General features: G+C 31.4%; 1 protein-coding gene across 2 annotated transcripts in view; it reads right to left on the bottom strand.

The window, feature by feature from the left end:
- Positions 1 to 20,215, bottom strand: part of LOC115874232 (L-lactate dehydrogenase) — a 62,854-nt gene extending 42,639 nt beyond the window's left edge. The window contains exons 1-3 of one of the 2 annotated variants that reach the window (XM_030889328.1): positions 19,983 to 20,215; positions 9,238 to 9,383; positions 1,166 to 1,328 (exon numbers count right to left, since the gene is read on the bottom strand). In XM_030889328.1, coding sequence (XP_030745188.1) covers positions 1,166 to 1,328; positions 9,238 to 9,360 — 286 coding nt within the window. In that variant the 5' untranslated portion in view covers positions 9,361 to 9,383; positions 19,983 to 20,215. Of the gene's footprint in view, positions 1 to 1,165; positions 1,329 to 9,237; positions 9,384 to 11,688; positions 11,775 to 19,982 lie in introns of those variants that run through there. The other variant, XM_030889329.1, reaches the window with a different exon arrangement.
- Between the last annotated feature and the right edge of the window lie 1,440 nt (positions 20,216 to 21,655).

The raw sequence follows: 21,655 nt of genomic DNA, 5'->3' as shown, positions 1-21,655 counted from the left end.
CGATGGCTATGGAATGAAGATCGCTGTCATTTTATATGAGAAATGTCATCGATGTTCATTTCCCAGCCAACTGGACGCCGTTTTTTTTCGATCATACGGTATTTATAAGCTATACAGGCAAGTTTTAATAATAGTCTATTTCAAATTTCCCGCGAAAAAGTTACGAAAATTTAAAGGGACAAGCGAGACGAGGTCACTCTCCCCACCACTCAAACATGAAAGGTACCGCGCGAACTGTCGTCTCTTGTCTTATCTACTCTTTGATTTGGTTACTATGAAAATGAAGAGAATTATTTTTATTTATCTATATTTTATTAGATTTTAGGGTACTAAATTTTTCATAATTCCAACGGGTTGCGTTGGTTCCAATTCAATTCGTTACTCACCGCCTTTCCCACTTAGCAACCAGCTGTATACGCCACTGATTAACAAACATCGTTTACAAAAGATATTTGTTATGTTATCATTAAACCCATTAAGTAAGTGTTTGTCATAGATTACACATAACTTTAACCCAATACGATAAAACAAATCGTAACATTAGTATTTACACAGGAAAACAGCAGATAAATTTTGGCGCTTCGAATGAACTAAAAATAGATTTAACTGATGAACAAAATAGATTCAAGTCAAAAACCTTTTAGTATTCAAAAAAATAAAAATAATCACGTGAAATAACATTTGGCAACATAATAAATATTTACCTATGATTCTAAAATTTTCTGTGGACATAAACCCTAAAACAAAACACTTCAAAACCATAATATTTGATTTATGTAAAAGCTACTACAAGGCTACTACTGAGTTCAGAATATATCAATACAAATTTTTCAGTTTCTATTTACTTGTACACTGTTTGTCTAGTTCACTGAAATATTTTAGAATATTTTTGCATCCAACGGCACGCGACAATAGAAGATGTACCCCTTGAAACGCTATAACTAAGTATATTAATAGGTGAACAAATTTATTTATAAGCAATAAGCTACTCAGAAATATATATCCGTAAATTTTGAATGAATCGGGTGAAAATGAGTGATAATTTACATAATACACATATAAATTTTGATAATAAAGTGTCTTTTAAAGGTACTTATTCCCAGAAAGTTTCTCAAGTAAGTTCGCCATGAAAGTATTGTCACAAGTATTGTTATAACTTAATTACCTGCTGTTATGACACACAGTTTGGAGCCAGCAGTAACTGCATAGTCTGTGTCAGCGGTGATCCTAGCGTTTTTCAAAAATAGGGCGCCATGTTGTAAATCCATCATTTCGCCTTTCAATTTGTCTGCCACCACGTCAACTAGTACTACATCACTTGAAACTCCCTAGAACAAAATACTCTAAATTAATATGTATATTTTATTTACAGTCTTTCCAACAGGAAGATCCCTGATAGTGCGACAGTTGTGTTTCTCATTTTAGTTGACAGGCAAATTTAACTTTTTGTCATTTTTTGGATCTTGTCTGTCGAAATCTTGAATCGTTGGACAAATTTTATTAATTTTATTATTTCTAAGTATTGTATATCTAGCTAGAGAATATCTATGATATTATTTGAAATAAAAGATATTATTTGATTTTACTGATAATTTGATATCTAATAGACAAGAAATATAAGCAAAGATATAAAGACTATCAAAGTTCGTGGGCCTAACTGGGCATTGTAAGCATTTAAAGCTAATAAGATTGTCGGACAAAGCATGTGTAGATTTTGTCAATCTGAAGAAGAAACGACACACATTTAATTAATGTCAGTACGACAGCCTTGCAAATGTGCGATTCTTTGTATTAAGCAATGATAGACCATTGATTGACCTACAAACTTAAGAACTTCCTATTAGCACGCAGTCTCCCGCTAACACTGACTACGGGTAATAAAATGCTACATATGGCACACCTTACTATACGGCGCAGAAACGTGGTCTCTCAAGGCTAGAATCCTGATCGCATCGAGGCTTTCGAAATGTGGACTCTCCGGAGACTCTTACGTGTGCCATGGACCGCACATGCCACCAACGGAGAAGTTTTAAGAACGGCAAGCTATGAAAGAGAAATACTTAATATAGTTAAAGAAAGAAAAGTTTCCTACCTCGACCATATCCTTAGAGAAGACAAATATTACATTCCTAAACTAATTCTACAAGGAACAATAGAGGGACGGCGAGGCCCAGGAAGAAAACAACATTCCTGGCAAAGAAAGATACGGGATTGGTGTTACATCCGCGACGCAGCCACCATATTTCGAAGAGCCGAAAACGGCACTCTACACATTATATGAAGAGTACAGACAATCGCCAACGTGCAACAATCACAACTCTTCTTTAAGCTCTTCTCTCGCTCTAGGTTGACACGGCTAGTGAAGCACGATCGTGTCTCACACTTTAGTGAGCTACGAAAGTACCAAAACGCCATTCGTGAAAAACGAAAATCGTCCAGCGATCGTAGGCTGTTTACACGGCAAACTTGCCAGTCTTCTGTAAAGTTCTTTTCGTGGAAAGTTGTACACTAATGTGCCAAATATTACGACATTAAAAGACGAGTGAAAATAATTAATTGTGGCATTCATGACAATATCTCTTGATTAATATATCTTTAGACGTAAAATATTTACTATTGGTGGTGCAGGGTTGCCATTTATATTATTATTTAAATTTTTCTTTAAATGTTATTAATAACTTTCCTGAAGTTGGCAGAATTTTAACATTTTATTCGGATTTTTCGACACTTCCATTTCAACTACTGGTGAAGCCCCAGGGTGGTTCTCGTCTTCTTTGAAAAGTTTTTTGGTACATCGTATGTGGCGGAGAATAGCCCTGCGAGTGTATTCCTTACCAACTTAAGGGGAAGATTTGACATTTTGGGAGTTTTTTGGAGTAATTTTTTTGGAGTAGATTTTGGAAGAGTTTTTTAAGAAGATTTAGCAGTAGTTTTTTTTTTGAGCCGAAGTTTTGAGCAGTTTTTGGTTTTTATGAATGGTTCCGTGAAGGTTCCCTGTTGGAGGCTGGTGTGAAATTGACGAGTTTTCCCTTTTTCCGCAAATTTACAAGTTTTCTGATGGTTTGAAGCAGTTACGTAATCGATATGGGCCCCAGTACGACACCAAATCAACACTGATTGACTACAGCTTCAGAGCAAAAGCTAAGTACTCATTTACGTTTTGCTTTAGAATCTTTTTGCCTTTTTCTTAACTTTCTACTGAAACTTACTAAGGTAAGGCTCAATTATGATTGACGTATTGAAACCTCTTTTTTGATGAAACTTAAACAAACGATTACGTTTGATGATTTATATTTAGTAATATTTAATTTAAGTTTCGCTATATCAATATAATATTAATTTTATTAAGTTTCAAACTGGAGTTATTTAATTATTAATAAATGTACATAGTTTTTTATTAAATGTTGTTGTTTTAATTTGAGATATATCATTACTGAACATCTTTAGCCTGTGATAATTTTCTTAATTTTTTAAATATCACCTTAACTTGGCTTAAATTAAGTGGTGCCCAACAATATGCAAAAATAATTAAATGAACCTACACCTATTGTTCACCAGACGAAGAGCAGCCGTACGCTGCGGTTTTCTTTTTAATTTTTACCATCTTTTTTTATAATTTTTCCTAACCTTTTAAAAAGTCGCCGCAGTTTCTAATTTACTTGCGAGTCATTACTGTATATAAAAATTGAATTTATATTTATTTTAATGTTGGTTTTGTTATGCATTTGAAGTTAATTTTTATAATCATATACTAAAATACAGGGTTGTTCACCACATACGACACGGAGTATTGTAGCTAAACGATTAAATTTTTACAAATTGTAAGTTTTGGGTTCGTTGAAAGACTATTAGAGCTACAATTTAAAAATATTTTCCAAGATACAGAGTGTCCCAAATAAGTAAAAAAATATCATAGTTGTATTTTTTTAAATGGAACACCCTGTATATTATTCTATTTTTGGATTCTACGATTGAAAAATAAAGGTAAATATGATTAAGGTTTATCACACTTAAACCTTACCGTTTTTGAAATATTTTCAATTTTAAGAAATTGCAGTAAAAATTTTAATGTTTTCATTTCTCGGTATCGTTTTTAATACTAAATATTTACTGAAGATTATTTATTGATCAGATATTGTGTTGCAATAATAAACATTTTACTACCTTATACAGAGTGTCCAAAAATTTATATTAAATAATTACTAGCTTTAAACGGCAATAACGTGTTTAAGTTAAATGGAACACCCTGTATATTTTACGTGAATCATATGCACAATTTAATTGTCTATCAAATTTTATTATACCATTTTTTACCTATCTCTACAACTTTTCGTAGAAAATGCATTTTCTTATAATTTAGACCTCATTTATCACTATACCCATGGAATATTGATTTCAATTTTTTTTTAAGCAACATATATGCAGAAAATGTACAAGTGTAAATATTGCAAGCCTATTGGTATACCAAAAAAACTATTTAAATCTTTATAAAAGAGTATACGAATTAAATATACCATCATTATTTCCGACCAAAAATTAGTTAATTACATACTTTTAAATTGTTTTAATTAATAAAGTATTCTAAATAAATGTGGATTTGGCTCAGAAATCAATATAATAATAAATTATGAAAATAAACGTCTGTTTTTATAAATCAGCATTCGTCAAAAAATGAAATAAAATTTATAAGGCCGTTACTTTTTACCACACTGTCTAATACACACAAAAATTCAGTTTTTTAGTATTTGGAGCAATTATTATTAATCAACATAAACAGTCAATTAATGTAGTCTGAATACTGGGATTATATTAATTGGTCCTTTTTAACAAAAATATTTAAACAGTTTTTTTATTTTTTTTTATGAACACAATATTAGTATCTGTACTCTTGGAAAATTTGTTACATCTTTAAAAATAATCTAAAATGTCAATATTCCATGGGTATAGTGATAAATGAGGTCTAAATTATAAGAAAATGCATTTTCTACGAAAACTTGAAGAGATAGGTAAAAAATGGTATAATACAATTTGATAGACAATTACATTGTGCATCTGATTCACGCAAAATATATAGGGTGTTCCATTTAAATTAAACACGCTATTGCCGTTTAAAGCTAGTAATTATTTAATATACATTTTTGGACACTCTGTATAAGGTAGTAAATTTTTTATGATTGCAACACAATATCTGGTCAATAAATAATCTTCAGTAAATATTTAGTATTAAAAACTTTGATACCCTTGGAGAAATAAAGCCTTAAAATTTTTACTGCAATTTCATAAAATTGAAAATATTTCAAAAACGGTAAGGTTTAAGTATGATGAACCTTAATCAAATTTACCTTTATTTTAATGGTAGAATCTAAAAATAGAATAATATACAGGGAGTTCCATTTAAAAAAATACAACTATAATATTTTATACTTAGTTGGGACACTCTGTATCTTGTAAAAATATTTTTAACTTGTAGCTCTAATAATCCTTTAACGAACCCAAAACTTACAATTTGTAAAAATCTAATCGTTTAGCTACAATACTCCGTGTCGTATGTGGTGAACAACCCTGTATATTAAAAAAATGTAACAATTATACATTCGAACTTTTTTTTGCAACAAAAATTATAATCGGAAGTCAATCAATATTTTCTAATGCGAGAATAGTGCAAAATATGCCTTCTTTACTTCAACTTCCTCTGCGATTTCTTATTCACTATCGATTTGGTTCGTGAAATATCTATCACGTTTGATTTGCTTATTCACGATCGTGGTGTCTTTCGTATTGATTCGCTTCTATTCTTCTTTCACGAATCTACTGTTGACATGAGGCGTGGTCCACGAAAGTATGGGCCACGATCGTGGTTCACTACCCGTGTCAACCTAGCTTAAGGCACAGGAAGAAGAAGATCATTGATAAAGAGCTACATAGAGGGTTCAGCCCTCAAGTTGTTGAGTTTTTGAAGATGATGGTACTGGAGAGATGCAATCTAAGGACTAGAAGAAGACCACTATAGATCTGCTATAATTTAATCATAAACTTTAAAAGAAAATCTTAATAAATAAAGGCAGTTCATTTTATGCATACCATACTAACCTATCAAATAATAACACTCAATATGTTATTATTTGATAGGTTAGTATGCATAAAATGAACTGCCTAACCTAACCTAACCTCATTAATTATACAAGAAAAAACGTTTTCCATTAGTTGTCCATTTGGAAAAAATATAACTGATATTTTCCGCAATTTTTTAGAGTTTCTTATATTTTTGAAATAGACAGTCCCACTTGTTATATATTTAACTCTCACTGTTTGTTAAGTCACAAGTTACTGTCAGTATTTCCACGCCAGAGACCTCAATGTGAAACAATAGTTCCCACATCTAATAAAGATAATTTCCTTGTTATATTTTAGCTCCCGGATAAATAAGTATATAAAATCATATAAACCGATATTATTCAATGAAAGATGGTCATTGACCGATGTGAAGGTCGCACGTGTAATCCAGCTACACTCGTCTGTCTAATTGATAATTTTGAAAGTAAATATTGACAATTTTGAGATATCTCCATCACTATTTTGATCGATGGCTTTTGCATGGTGTAAAATCGTCAAACATTATGGAAAATGCCATAGAAAATGGTGCAAGTTTTAATAATAGATTGGCACATAAGGACAACAATTCCAATAATCATGGAATTAAGGTTTTTTATTTGTCGGATTTATTTGCTAATTCTCATATAGATTACTTAAAAAGAAAATGATTTTTGGTGCTAATAAATGTGGACGTGTTTCTACCACATATCTGTATCTTTTTCGATATTCCGTGTCTTCTCGCTCTGTTTTTCGCATTCCTCCCTCATTAAGTAACACGAATAGACTTAAGTATATACTTAGTAAATTGAAGAAAATTGATTACAGAGGTAAATTGATTTATATAATCAATTTACTTCTGATCCTTAATATCTACGTCTAACAATAATCAGTTTCCTGAATCGGTATGTATTTTCATTAGAAATCGAAAGGTAATGTCGAAACAAGAATATGTAACGTTGAAACTCAAAGCAAAGTAATTTCAAAAACTATTCGTAAAATGGAAATTTTTGTGCAGGTTTAGGGTGGCTTTAACAGTTGAATTAATAATATTTAAATAAGAAATATAATATAAAAAGAAATTAGCACACTTGTAGGGTTAAGGCCTTTTACCCTTCTGTATACGATTTTTATTTTTAATAACATTTAAATCTTTGAGATTAGTTCATTTCTTTCAAAGCTTCAAAAAGAAAGCAATAACGACAACCCCAGATCTACACTCCCCAGATCCCACTAACTGCTTGCGCTACGGCCAGCCACGGCACTTGTATATAGGGGCTCCTAATTAATCAGCAACGCCGTATTTGGCCACATTTATATGAGACCCGTCTTTGAAAAAACTACATGCTCGATGCCACACGAGTTCAATAACCTGCCTAATCAACTTGTCAACACGTAAGTCGATAGTTTAGCCGGCGTTGATCATCGAATAGAGCAAGGACGTTTGAGGGCCGAAATGAGGTTTTATTAATTTATCAGTGGGCCAACTATTTTATGGATATGAATGTTTGTCCGGGCCGGCGGATAAAGAAAGCCCATATTATTATAAAAAAGAATATGCGTCAAGGCATATGGGTTGTTAGGTACAGTTTGGCTATTTTAATCTAACTCTTTCCGTATGAGAAGAAAGGGGCAAATTATACGTGAAAGAGCGGAATCACATAAATAATAAATTTAGACTAACGCAATATTTTTTCTTGGCGCGTAGGATAGGTAAATTAAAGGGAATAATTAATTAAATCATTAAGTTCCAAAACATAATAACTTGGGTCTCATCGGATCTGCTGATACATTTTGCTAAAATTTAGGCTTTTAGGACCTATATTTTTTATGATTATTATTTTTTTAATTAACAACTTAGGACAAAGAAAAAGCTTGCATGGTTTCCACCGCCAACAGGCGTAAATACAAATAAATCCAAGGCGTTGCCAAATATTTATTGGGATAAGTTTGTATCCTTTGAATATTGTTGTAAATAATAATTATCATTTAATTAGTGCTAACTTAACAAAGTTCACAACATGGCGAAATTTCAAAAAAATCGGCCAAAGGATCTTTGAGATATTAATAAAAAAGGTCTATTAGAAAACACCTTGACACCCTGTATCTTTAAAATTATACATTTCCGGACACATGTTTATATGAACTTTTTACCTTAAAACGCTCAAAGAATTACCTCCTGAAGTTTGGCCAGATACTTAATTAACACCCTGTATTTAAAAATGGCTAGCTAGTGATCTAGTAAGCTATGTTTATTTTAATGGGAAAAATATTTTTCATTTCATAAAAAATAAACAAACTCATAATACAAATACTATACACTAATTAATTCATTTTAAATATATCTAAATAGGCACTTTAATAATTGAAAAATGGTCAGGAGCACTTAAAATCACTTCATAGAATATACCAAATATGCAAAAAAAATCCAATAAAAAAACCACAAATGGCATATTTCATAATAAAAATATAGACATAATCTAAACTTAAGCTAAACTGACCCCCTTTTTGCTTATTTTGGTATGGTAGGTATTTGCTCCTACGTGGGTAGGAGCCCGTCATAGTGTCGCGATCGTGACCATTCACGAATCCGCACACGTTCATCTCCATTATTAATATCTTCCTCACTACATTCTTCACTTTTACAAAAAACCATCACGATAGAAATCAAATATCAAAATTATTTAACGTTGCGAACGTTAAACTTGTTCACTATACGTATCTGGAATATATTTCTGAATAGCGATCAATGATACGTTTACGTTAGACTGCCGGAGTGCTGACGTCACGAATGTCAAATTGCTTTCCAACAAACAAGGTTTAGTTTTTTTATATTTCTATTGAGCTCTTCCAAATGACGCCACAAGTTAATATAAAATGTAAAAGAAACAGGTGATTGACGACAACCGCCGACTTGTGTCTGGTATTTTCAATACGCCTATGATGGTTGCGCATGTTACAAAATCTGTGAATTTTTTTAATAAAACAAGATGTTTTAATTTGCAAGCTTGGACGATTTGAGATATTTTTGGGCGTAGTCGCGTGACAAATTGTTTCTGCATCCCCAAAATATTGAACGAACCGCCACTGAGTACGATATTTCAGTATTTGTATTTAGTCAGTAGGCCTTTAGATTTTTTCCTTTACCTGAGATAAAATACTGAATGCAGCGGCCATGCCCACCTGGCCTACACCAACGACAGTGACTTTGTTGCTAGAACCATGGGCCGGTTCGGATATCTGGGACAAAAGGGCCTCTTTGGTATCCATTTGATAATGTGAAGCTGCTCTTTCTGAAATAGAAACACAATATTAATACAGAAAGGTTATTAGATAAGAGAACATATTTTAAAAATGAATGAGTTTTAGTTATTATTCATTGGAAATGTTCCACTGTTGTTGTCTTTTTACTAAAAAAAATTATTCATAATGAATAAATAAATTTTACAAAACCTAAAAATATGATACTTAATGTAAAGTTTTTTAATGACAGTATTACAAAGATTAATACTTATGTACTGTTGAAAAGTTATTAAACAAATTAGACGTGCCCAATTTAATTATTGGACTTCATACACAGATTCATACATAAATTATTCGTGCGTATTAAATCAGTTTATTTAATTTTCTTAAAAATAATTTAATTCAAAGCAGAAAATATGAATTCAAATAAGAATTCTGTATTATTTTGAGTATATTTAGAACTTTGGATTAATAATGTATACTTTCACGACAGTGAAAAAGACATTCTTCATAATATATTTCAATATTTTTGTAAATAAATGGTATTTTTCAATTGTAGTCTCACAGCATCTAGATATAATGATGGTCCTAGTCTACACCTACCTTCTGTATACCCTCAAAAATACTTGGCATTTTTCGATTTCATTTATTTGGTATTGTTTAATAATATTTAATCCATTTATTTTTGTAACATGCTGATTTAATCAAAAGAATATCGAGTAAGTGTAGCGGCGGCACCCAATGTTTGTGTCGCTACAGTTTTATTGCTGCGACTTTAAAGAAAAGTACCATCACTTAAATAATTCTCCATTATTCTGGGAAATTTAATATTAGTAATTTAAAAATAATGGCTGTTAACAAATTAATAAGAAATTATCACCAACAAGAAAAATTAAAAATACAAAGCAACTCAAAGTAAATATAGACAAATGAAGATTACGTTCAATTGTGGTAAAAATAATGGCTGTTAACAAATTAATAAGAAATTATCACCAACAACAAAAATTAAAAATAAAAAGCAACTCAAAGTAAATATAGACAAATGAAGATTACGTTCAATCGCCGTAATGGGCTAATTGACAAAATTAGGTTTTATTAACATTATTACAAGTCATAAGAATACAAGCAGAAGATCTCTAAATTGGTCAAAATTAGTGAAGTTTTAGGCCAGTTTCTTGGTTTAAGAAACTTGGTTTAAAGTTTAGAAACGTTTCTTGAGTTACCATTTATCTATGTATAAGCCTTGTATAAGTCTGGAGGGACTATTAATATATTTCAATATTTAATTTATACTAGTAAATACATGATATTTCTTGAGAAATGTCCATAAAACTATTTTACACTAAATAAATAAAAATATGTAACCAATAAACCGGTAATAACCAATAAAAAATATGTTTGTATTAGTTATGTTCTCTCTAGTAGAGCACAGTCTATTCATGACCAGCCTGTCGACTTCAGATCATTTACATGGAAATCTGCTTATAGTATTTCCCATGTTAGTTGTACTGGTTTGGGGATCTTAATTTTGGCATTGCCTTTGTCGGCGATAAAGTCGATATCGTCTGAACAAACAAATGGAAAGCTTTGGAAATACTATACCTACCTAATATTGGTTTATCTTATACAACAAGTCAAGTTCTAAGCTCCGTTTTCAGTTTTGTTTAAAAAACATGACGGATATTAAAAAACAAGCGAAAACGAACAGCTGGTACTGATTAAGTTGTGGTAGAAGTCTTCTATGAGAGCAAAGTGTTATTTTTGGTCACTCCATATCATGTTGGAAGTAATATACAATGTAAATAATGTGGACAGAAATAGAAATAGTAACAGAAGCAGAGAAATATCCCCAAATTTATATATAAATATTTACGAACATTGGAAGAATAGTAAATGTATATTTTGGTTGAAGATAGATAGTTATAATCTCCATACGCCAATTTTAGTAATTGCTTCTAAATATCTTTACCCACCTAGCTACAAGCACCCCTTTAACTTAAAATTAATAATGAAAACATGGAAAAATAAATCTGTTAAGTTTACCAGCTGATATTGTGACGTTTTACTTACGGTTCTGAGCTATAAAACAATTGAGTTTTACAATGTCAAACATCTTGTAAAAGCAGAGATAAACACTCATATATCAAAATAGGCTAAATCAAAGGTTAACTTTCGTTTAATTTGTCGACTTAAAGCACTTATACGTAAATAATATGTAACAGAATATTTCCAATATCGATGTATTTGAGTAGCAGTTTCCTGTGGTGTGTCTGAGTAAAATATTATTTGTTTAATAGGTAAACCTAATTAATGTCTTATATGTATATTCTGCATTTAATAAACGTTATTACTCACTATTGTATCCATTTCTCTCACTTGCACCACTGATAACAGTTAAAAAACAGCACGATTGTCGTGTGTATAGACGACAGTACGAAACTAAACTACTTCAAAATGAACTTGGAAATATATAAATAAACACAGACTTACATCATGTAATTATATCGTTACAGGGAGTAAACAAGCCCAAAAGGTCACGGATGTGTTAATTTTTACTACTAAAAATGACAATTTTATCAATAAAAAGGTTAAAGGTCCCACTAAATCAAAAAAGGACGTTTTAATAAAATAATATTTATTAATTGGCAGTCTAGTTGTGTATCTCGAAGAGAGAAGTTTAGTTTTACAGATATTAAAATACATTTTGGGATTAAGTTTACTATGAACATGGTGAGATTATACATGCATGACAAAATTAATTAATTATTAGCCTTGTATATGAATTTTTAAAGTAGCTCAACCTAAGACGTTTATGGATGTAAAGCACCAGATGGCGGGGCGTATTTCACAGTCTTTTAGTACAGAAAAATATTTTTTGTTACCCTGAATTTTGAAGCGACCAATAAAAACAGAGAAAAAAATCGATAATTTTCGGACCGTGCCAATTGGTTACTAATCGACCAGATACTTTTTGTCTATTAGATATGCTATAAAAGCTGGTAATTAATTATACAATTCGACCATTGTAAATACCCGACAAATTCCGCAAGGCCGACGAGGCCGATGCTTTTCACTGATAAGAAAAAAAAAATGTTTGGATAATTTTCGAGATATTTTTTCTTTCTGAATGCACATTTTTAAAGTATTTTATATTCTTTGTCCGCTTGATCTACTATACTGGTCGCACGTATCTAAGTTCTGTTTCTTCTAGTTTTAAAAAATGTTCTTACTACTTTGTAGTTGTAGTGGTTGTAATGTAAAATTAGATTAATTTTATTAAGTTTAATTATAATGTTTAGTTTAGAATACCAGAAATAGTTTAGTAGTGTTTTTATAGTTTATTATTTTGTAGTTAAGTAGTAGGTGAAGGGATACTTTGATTATTTTTTCTTTTTGTTTGATTAATTAGTAAGTTTGATAATTTTTTCAGTGTAGAATACAAGAAGTAGTTGTGTAGTGTTTTTATAAGAGATTATATTCGTTTATTTTGTAGATGAGTAGTAGGTGAAGGTATTCGGGTATTTTTTCTTTTTCTTTTTCTTCTAATTGTAGTAAGTATATTATGTATTGTGATAGATACACTATATTTTCCATCAACTTCGTTGAAAAGTGCGTTATCATATAATTTTGGTTTTCTGGTAGTAGAATATACGAAAAAAAATCTGATCAAATTTATTTTAAATTAAATTAATCGAGTCTTATTAATCAAATTAATCTAGTCAAATAATAATAATAGTTAGTTTCTAAATACTATACAGGGTGAGTTTCCTACGATGTTTTCTATGGGTATCTCGGAAACTACTGAAGATAGAGAGTCGGTTAAATGGGGAAAGAATTGCAGTTTTGTGGGGTCATAAATATGGGCCTTTCGGATTTTTCGGAGAAGTTCAAGGCTTACTAGATGTTTAAAAAAAAACAAATTTTGCCTATTTTAAAACTTGTCTCTAATTCCATTATAATCTACCGTATGATCGAATAAAAACTGCGTCCACGATGGCTATGAAATGAAGATCGCTGTCATTTTATATGTAAAATTATATGGGAAATATCATCGATCGTCATTTCATAGCTATCGCTGACGCCGTTTTTATTCGATCATACGGTATTTTAGACAAAAAGTTTTCAGATAAAAGTTGTAGATAATCACATACCTAATGAGTTTGAGTTTTCTGTTTTTTTTTCTAAAGCCTGCCATTTTGGACATATGACACAAACATTATGTTTTTTTTAAATGGAAACCATAGTTGGCCATGACTTCATAAAAAGCGCAATTTTTTAAGCTTTTCAGCAATATAGGTATAATATGTTTTTTTCGAAAAATTACAAGTTATAGCCAATTCTTTTCTTCCTTGGCTAATTTCCATACCAATAATACCATGCCAATTAGTTGGCATCAAAAATGTAAAAAGTTTTATGTTTTCAAAAAAAAAAAATATCGTAAAATTCATAATGCACTTAATTTAGAATAAAATAATCTAAGAATGAAATGATTCTTTTATAAACCTGCATTAAATAATTAAAATAGGTATGTAACTTTTTTTTTTTAAATATTAATTAACAGCAATTAGCATTATCATAAATTATAAATAATGTACCAACATATCGAAATAATAATTTCTTTCGTTAATACGGTTTAGAATTTTAAAATAACAGGCAAAAAATAATCCACAATTTACAATAAAATGAAAGTTTCGATTAAATTTCTTAATCAGCTGATCATTATTAAAGTTCGCAGAAACCCGGGGCTATATTATTACATTACTCTGAGGAAAATAACGAAAATAATCGATATTTTTGACTCCGCCCCGAAAGGTTCACGATTTGTCCTCCAGTTGGCAGCACATTTTGTCTAGTCGGTTGAACAACTTTATTATTAGTTTTAGATCCTGTAAACGGGCATGGTTCTTCGAATTATTAAACATTTAACATTGATAGATATTTTCTTTGAAATATAATTTCTTAGATTATTATAACTACATTCTGTATTCGTATATTTTTAAAGTTTTAGACCAACATTTTTTATATTGGTTTTTCTTCAGTCTTAAACAACGAGAACAGACGCCCAGATTTTGTGTACCTTGTAAGAATAAAATAAATGCAATCTTATTGGTTACAAAAAAAAATGAATGCACGGCTCATATATGACACCTACTAGTAATTACCTTTCTAATACTGTTATGCCAGTGAAGGCGTTTGACTAGATATTTACCATTTTCCAGAGCTCTTACAATGTTTTCACAAACACTACATACGCAGATGTCTCCTATAAGTAGGAAACTAGGAAAGATATAAATATGATTAAATTAAAGAAAAGTTGCGCCTTGTCGAACCCAACAATGTCAATGTTTCGAAATCTAAGAAAGTCCAATTATTTTTGAAGATATTTGACAAAACCCGAATTTTTACTCTATTTTACAAGATATGGCAATACTTATTTCACATTCGATACTATTACTACTGTACCTACATACAAGTTGATGTTATTATACATATTTTCAAAGTTGTCCGGCGTTTTGATTCCGAGATACCATACATAGTACAACTTTATATTTTTAACTGCAGATCTGGATTTGTTAAAAGCCTATTATGATGTCCTAAAAAAAAGGCAGTATCTAATAACATCATCTTTTAAAGCAGGAAAAGTTGAAACAGGAATGTGAAATTGTATTGTCATATATTTTCATTAAGGTCAGAACAAAAACAAGAAAATCCATATATCCTCAAAAATAATTGGATTTTGTATATATCCAAACATAACGTTTTAAGATTCATCTTTGTATCTCTGCTAGTTTACAAGATCTCGGTAGTGTGCCTTTTTATGGGACACCCTGTATAGAGAACATATTCAAGGAAGATACAACAGTGAAAATACGACGAATCTCCATGTTTACCAACATGCAAATAAGCCATAGACAAGGCTTATCTAATAGGCTTAAATAATCTTTGCAGAACATCTTCAACAAATTAAGTTGGTACAATAAAGGTATAAAATAGATGGATAATACTTGAACCATCTTATATTCGCTGAACACAACTCTCTTCACTACTTCTGGAGTATTAACAGAAGAATAATATTAACATGGAAAGCATTCGGGCAGAGTACATCAGCTTTTTGTCTACAATGCAACTACAACTGAAACAAATCTCAATCAGTTGATAATACGAATCATGATAACCGGTTACGAATATTGGACGTTGAAGCATCAGCAATCATGATGTCTATGAAGCCATGTATGGTTGAAATAACAAAGAATGATCGCAAAAAGATAAAATGGAATAACAGAAGAAAAGTAAATAGCGTGATCTATAAAATTATATCATACAAAAATAACATAGTGGTCTTCGAGAAGCGATAAAAGACCAAAGAGAAGTCTCAATCTAATATGAGACTACGAAACTACAAAACAAACTGGAACTAAATGCCATCAAACAACAACAAAAAACGAAGGAGATGGGCGGAAATAAAAGAAGATGCGAAGAACTTATCACCGTCACTAACAGTAGTATAAAACTGATAAACTTATGGTAATATCAGCATAAGTATGTAATTATGCAGATATAGTGCAGATTAACTTACGAATTCCAATAAAATTGATAATATTGATATAAAGTACTTTGATTCGGCAATGTAATAATACAGATAGATGCAGTGTGATAATACAGAACCCAGAATGTGTTGATAGTTAAAGCTCACACAATGTACTCTTCCACAAGCATATTTACTCTCGGATATGAGATGTAGCAAAGTAAATAAGAGATATATACTTTTTTCACAATGTCACTTTTAGAGCCGATATACCAAAACCTGAAAAAAGCCTCACTAGAATTCTATTCACAATTGAGAAAAAAATAAAAAGTACCAAAGATGGAAAAAGAGAAAGAGACGAGAGATACATGAAAGTGCAAAGAGCTAAAAGTTCGAAAATTAAGCCAAAACTCTATTTCGGAAGAAAATTAAAAATAGCATATTGCAAGCATTTTAGAATTTTTAGAAATCACAAATAGGTCTCGCAGAAATCAAAAACAATGATGCTATTATTAGATACGAGTATATTAATGCTAGTTATACGGGGTACGTCTCAAAAGTGGCTCACCCCTATAACTTTTTTATTTTTTCAGATAGAAAAACGAGACTTGGTATAGTGGTATCGAGGGTAGTATATGGCCGAAATTAGGATTCATTGAAATGATTTTGATCATTTCCTGTTTCACCGGAAATGACTACAACTTTTCATTTTTAAATGGCATCTTTGGTATTTTTCTACTTTATTCGATAGAAAATGACAATCTGAATAGAATAACTGATATCGTATGTCAACTTTTGACATTTTCGCATATGGTTTATTTGAAATTATAACATGCGGTTAATAACGAAAATTTGGCTCCAAATACCAAGTGTGTGGTATCAAATTATTCGTAAAAAAATGCTTTTTCCAAATATGCTAATGAGTTCACCCTCGTTCCATTTGAAAAAATTGAGATATGATTAAAAATACGATTTGGTCATTTTTTAACCGGCCAGAACAGGACACTAAAAACATTAGACGATCAAATCTATTTTTCGAAGGCCACTTGATTAAAAATTAATGTTTTTAACATAGCCATGGCGCTCTAGATTGAAATTTAAAAACGATTTTTTATTAAGGGATAATGTCAAAAGTTGACATATGATACGTCATTCAGAATGTCATTTTCTATCGAATAAAGTAAAAAATTACCGAAAGCGTTACTTTAAAAATCAAAAGTTGTAGTCACAGGAAGTCAGAGAAAGTGACCAAAAACAATTGAATATGTCAATCAATCCTAATTTAGATCATAATATACTACCATACCAAGTTTCGTTTTTTATCTGAAAAAATAAAAAAGTTGTAGGGTGAGCCACTTTTGAGACGCACCCGGTATATGATGATAATTAGTGCTAAAGAAGTGAGCTTATAGAAATTATTTTTTTTATATATGTAGTCACAGGAAGTCAGAGAAAGTGACCAAAAACAATTGAATATGTCAATCAATCCTAATTTAGATCATAATATACTACCATACCAAGTTTCGTTTTTTATCTAAAAAAATAAAAAAGTTGTAGGGTGAGCCACTTTTGAGACGCACCCGGTATATGATGATAATTAGTGCTAAAGAAGTGAACTTATAGAAATTATTTTTTTTTACATATGTAGTCACAGGAAGTCAGAGAAAGTGACCAAAAACAATTGAATATGTCAATCAATCCTAATTTAGATCATAATATACTACCATACCAAGTTTCGTTTTTTATCTAAAAAAATTGTAGGGTGAGCCACTTTTGAGACGCACCCGGTATATGATGATAATTACTAATAATTAGTGCTAAAGAAGTGAACTTGTAGAAATTATTTTTTTCTATATATTTTTTGTCGTTAATTATGTGTAGATGAATTGACGATTCATAGATAGACTTCAGATTATAGTCTAAGAGGCTACATAAAAAACCTTATCATCGTTACATGACTAATTTTTTGTGTGAAGTATCCTTTTGTGTAGCCATTATGAAATAGTAATGTCTGCCAGCGCGATCCCGGTGCTTAAAGCGGGGGCGACCAATCGAAAGGGTGAAATTTTGTTGTTTGAAAAAAATAGTTCATAAGGGACTTCTAAAAGTTTTTAAAAATGTATCTCATGATGATTACCGTAGTTTCAATTTTTTGCAATTTTCTCATGCGTCTTCTGTATTTTTATCTACCTATAGATGTTCAAAATTTCTACTTGCCAATATTTAAACTACCTACATGCAACTAATATAAATCAAACTGAGATTATGTCAAAACTGGTGATATGTATATAAAATCTTATGATTAGTTATATGACCATATTTCAAAAAGTTTCTTCATAATTTTTCATTTTACTAATTTTATTCATTAAAAACTGGAAATCATTAACGCATTCAGAGAGTACCTACTTCAAAACTTCCTATAACACCTATAACTGCTTCACCTATAACTTTTTTATTTTTTTAGATTAAAAAACGAGATTTGGTGTGTTAAATAACAAAAATTAGGATTGATTGACGTATTCAATTGTTTTTGGTCACTTCCTGTTTCGCCGAAAATTACTACAAATTTTGATTTTTAAATGGCACGCTGGGTATTTCTACTTTATTCTATAGAAAATGACACTCTGCGTAGAAATGACATGTGATTTGTCAACTTTTTGAAATGTTCGGTCCAAAACCCGTAGGTTAAAAGATGCTCTAATCGTATTTTTAATCATATCTGAAGTTTTTTCAAATGGTACAAGGGTGGCTCATTAGCATATTTGGAAAAAGCATTTTTTTACGAATAATTTGGTACTACACACTTGGCATTTCCAGTCAAATTTCGTTATGTACCGCATGTCACAATTTTAAATAAACTGTATGCAAAAATGTCAAACGTTGACATATGATATATTGAGAGTGAGATTCTATTCAGAGGATCATTTTCTATCGAATAAAGTTAAAAAATACCCAGAGAATCATTTAAAAATCAAAAGTTGTAGTCATTTCCGGTGAAACAGGAAGTGACCAAAAACAATTGAATACGTCAATCAATCCTAATTCATGTCATATACTAACATACCAAATCTCGTTTTTGTATGGTTTTTGTATGTGAAAAAATAAAAAAGTTATAGTGGTGAGCCACTTTTGAGACGTACCCAGTATATACAGGGTGAGTCTTAAATAAGTGCAAATATTTTCAGGGCTGGTAGATTGCGATGAAAGAAACATAATATTTTCCCTTTACTGGTTTTTCAGATAAACCCAAAATAATCGAGGTATTTTATACTTTGAAAATTTAAAAAAAAATATAATTTTTGCTTAAATTTTGAGAACCACTGGATCTTTTCTGGGCTTTCTTTCTTGTAAATTTAATCTACTACCTATGTTGCCATATTATCAAGAAATAATTTTTTTTAACTAAGAACTAAAAACAATTTTCAAAAAAAATTCAAAAAATTCCAATTTTTTTTGGGAAAAAACCTCGTAATTCCAAATATACTATCACAACGAATATTTTGTACTTATTTAAGACACAAGGTGAGTCATATATAAATATGTCAAATTAATTTAATAATTTTAGACCAAATTACAATAAAAAGTATATTCTTACATAGGTACCCACCTCGATACCTACATTAAAAACAGTTCTCAAAGTAAACAAAAACCAGAGGAAGCTATAAAATTCACAGAGGTTATTTAAAGGTCACAAATGAACAATTGTAAACCTTTAAAAAAATAACATAAATTTCACTAAATCAAAAATTGGCGATGACAAATACATAATTATTTGTAATTTTACTCAGCTAATAAACCCCATAATAAAACGATTACGCTACAATATTTACAAAAGAGTTTAGGTATCTGATCACACTAGATACTGAACAAAATTTGTGATTTTGTTTATATTTATTTTAAAACTATTTAAATAGATATTGATTAATTATGGTATAATTGAAGATGCAATTCTTTAATGATGTATTTTATTTTTTATTAACTAATAAAATATATCGATTCAGATAATACTTACTAGAAGTTAAAACCTACAAATTTAATATTAACTAGTTAGGTAATTTATTATTAAACTGATGAATGGTTAAATTATTAATTTTAAAAAAATGACAATACAAATCATTCTTACCGTTTAGATTAACGAATTAAAACCAACTGAGCTTCACTGAACACAAGTAGTGCTTGTACTATTTTTGAAATTTGAAAATTGCCCGCTATTAACAAGTTGCACCGGCAACAACCGACTGAAACTTAGGACCCGTTGCGGCTTTATTCAGTAGGATGACTGTCTTTTCAAGGTGACCTTACCGGTTTATAAAATCCATGGGAAATCGAGTAACTTCCACGCGCATGACGCGGCCGTGAGTGCAAGAAAGCGCGACAGATCCTTGGAATCGAGGGAAGTCCTTTCGCCGGCTGACGAGGGTTCGAGGAACTGGATTGGGGGCGGCGTTGCCGTTGTGACGGAGTTCCCCGGGAAACTTCGTAAAAATATCGTGACGAAGTTCAAACTGCATTTGTCTGTTATATGAAGATTCATAACAATGATATGTAAGATAATGATTTATAAAGAAATGACCCATAGAATGTAGAATGAGTGGGAGAAGGGTTAGTCACCGGGACATTACAGATCTATTGTGTCCCCCTTTCTTGAGTTATAACTCATCATACAATCCCAAGTATCTAAGACGGTTACAGAGGGCAGTTCTCCGATGTCAGCCTCACCAAACTTTATGGCACGAATGGTTATCATTTCGGTGCACTCAGTGATGAGGTGTTCTTGTGTTTCTCCATTTTTTTCCACACAACCTGCATTCGCCGTTTTTTCTTAGCTTCAATCTACTGAAGTGTTCATTGCCATCCTATCCGATAGTCAAGCAGTACTAAACGCGATCAACTCAGTAACCATCAATTCGAAGTTGGTCAAAGAATGCCTAGAGAAGCTCAACAAATTAGGCAAAGAAAATAAAGTCCTCCTACTCTGTGTGCTTGCTCACCAAGGGATAGAAGGCAATGAAAAAGCAAATGATCTATAGCTAGGAAAGGTACACTCTATATACTAGCTGGGCCAGAACCGTTCTATTTTCCAAACGGGAACCAACTGAAAGCGGAACTGAAGAATCTGGAAGACTCCATCCGTAACTTGGAATGGGTGTCCTCCAACGGTCTAAGACACTCGAAAAAGTTCCTTAAAACTTACGATCGAGATTACGACTTTTCCTTGATTTAAGTAAGAACAATCTTCACGGGGTTTCTAACAGGACACTGTCTCCTCAACGAACGCCTCAGTAGGCTGAAGCTGCGAAACAACGGCGAATGCAGATTCTGTGGGGAAAATAGGAAAACACCAGAACACTGTATCACTGAGTGCGCCGAGACGACGACCATGCATGCCATGCACTTTGGTATGGCTGATGTCGAGGATGGAGAGCAGTAGAGGGAGATAGGGGTTTTTCCATCAAAAGTACTAGCAAGGAGCCGGAAGTGACGTCATCAGCTAAGAACATGTAAAATAGGATAATAATCAAGAATAAACAGGTTTAAACAAGAAACAATAACTTTAAAACAGAAATAAACGGGTTTGGACAAAAAATGAGCAGGTCTGTTGTTTTAAGCTAAAAAGCCGTTGAAAGCAGTTCAAAACTGGTTCAAAGCGGATCAAACCTGTTTATTCTTGTTTCTTAGCCTATTTTACATGTCCTTAGCTGATGACGTCACTTCCGGCTCCTTGCTCCTGCTCCTGTAGAAACCCCCGTCTCCCTCTACTGAGAGCTCGCCTCTGTGGAGCCGTCTCAGATACTG

This window comes from Sitophilus oryzae, unplaced genomic scaffold (assembly GCF_002938485.1).
Source record: "Sitophilus oryzae breed Bouriz unplaced genomic scaffold, Soryzae_2.0 scaffold_1246_pilon_pilon, whole genome shotgun sequence".
Classification (NCBI taxonomy): Eukaryota; Metazoa; Arthropoda; class Insecta; order Coleoptera; family Curculionidae; genus Sitophilus; species Sitophilus oryzae.
The sequence above is the reverse complement of the archived record's forward strand: the minus strand, read 5'-3'. Positions and strand labels throughout refer to the sequence as shown.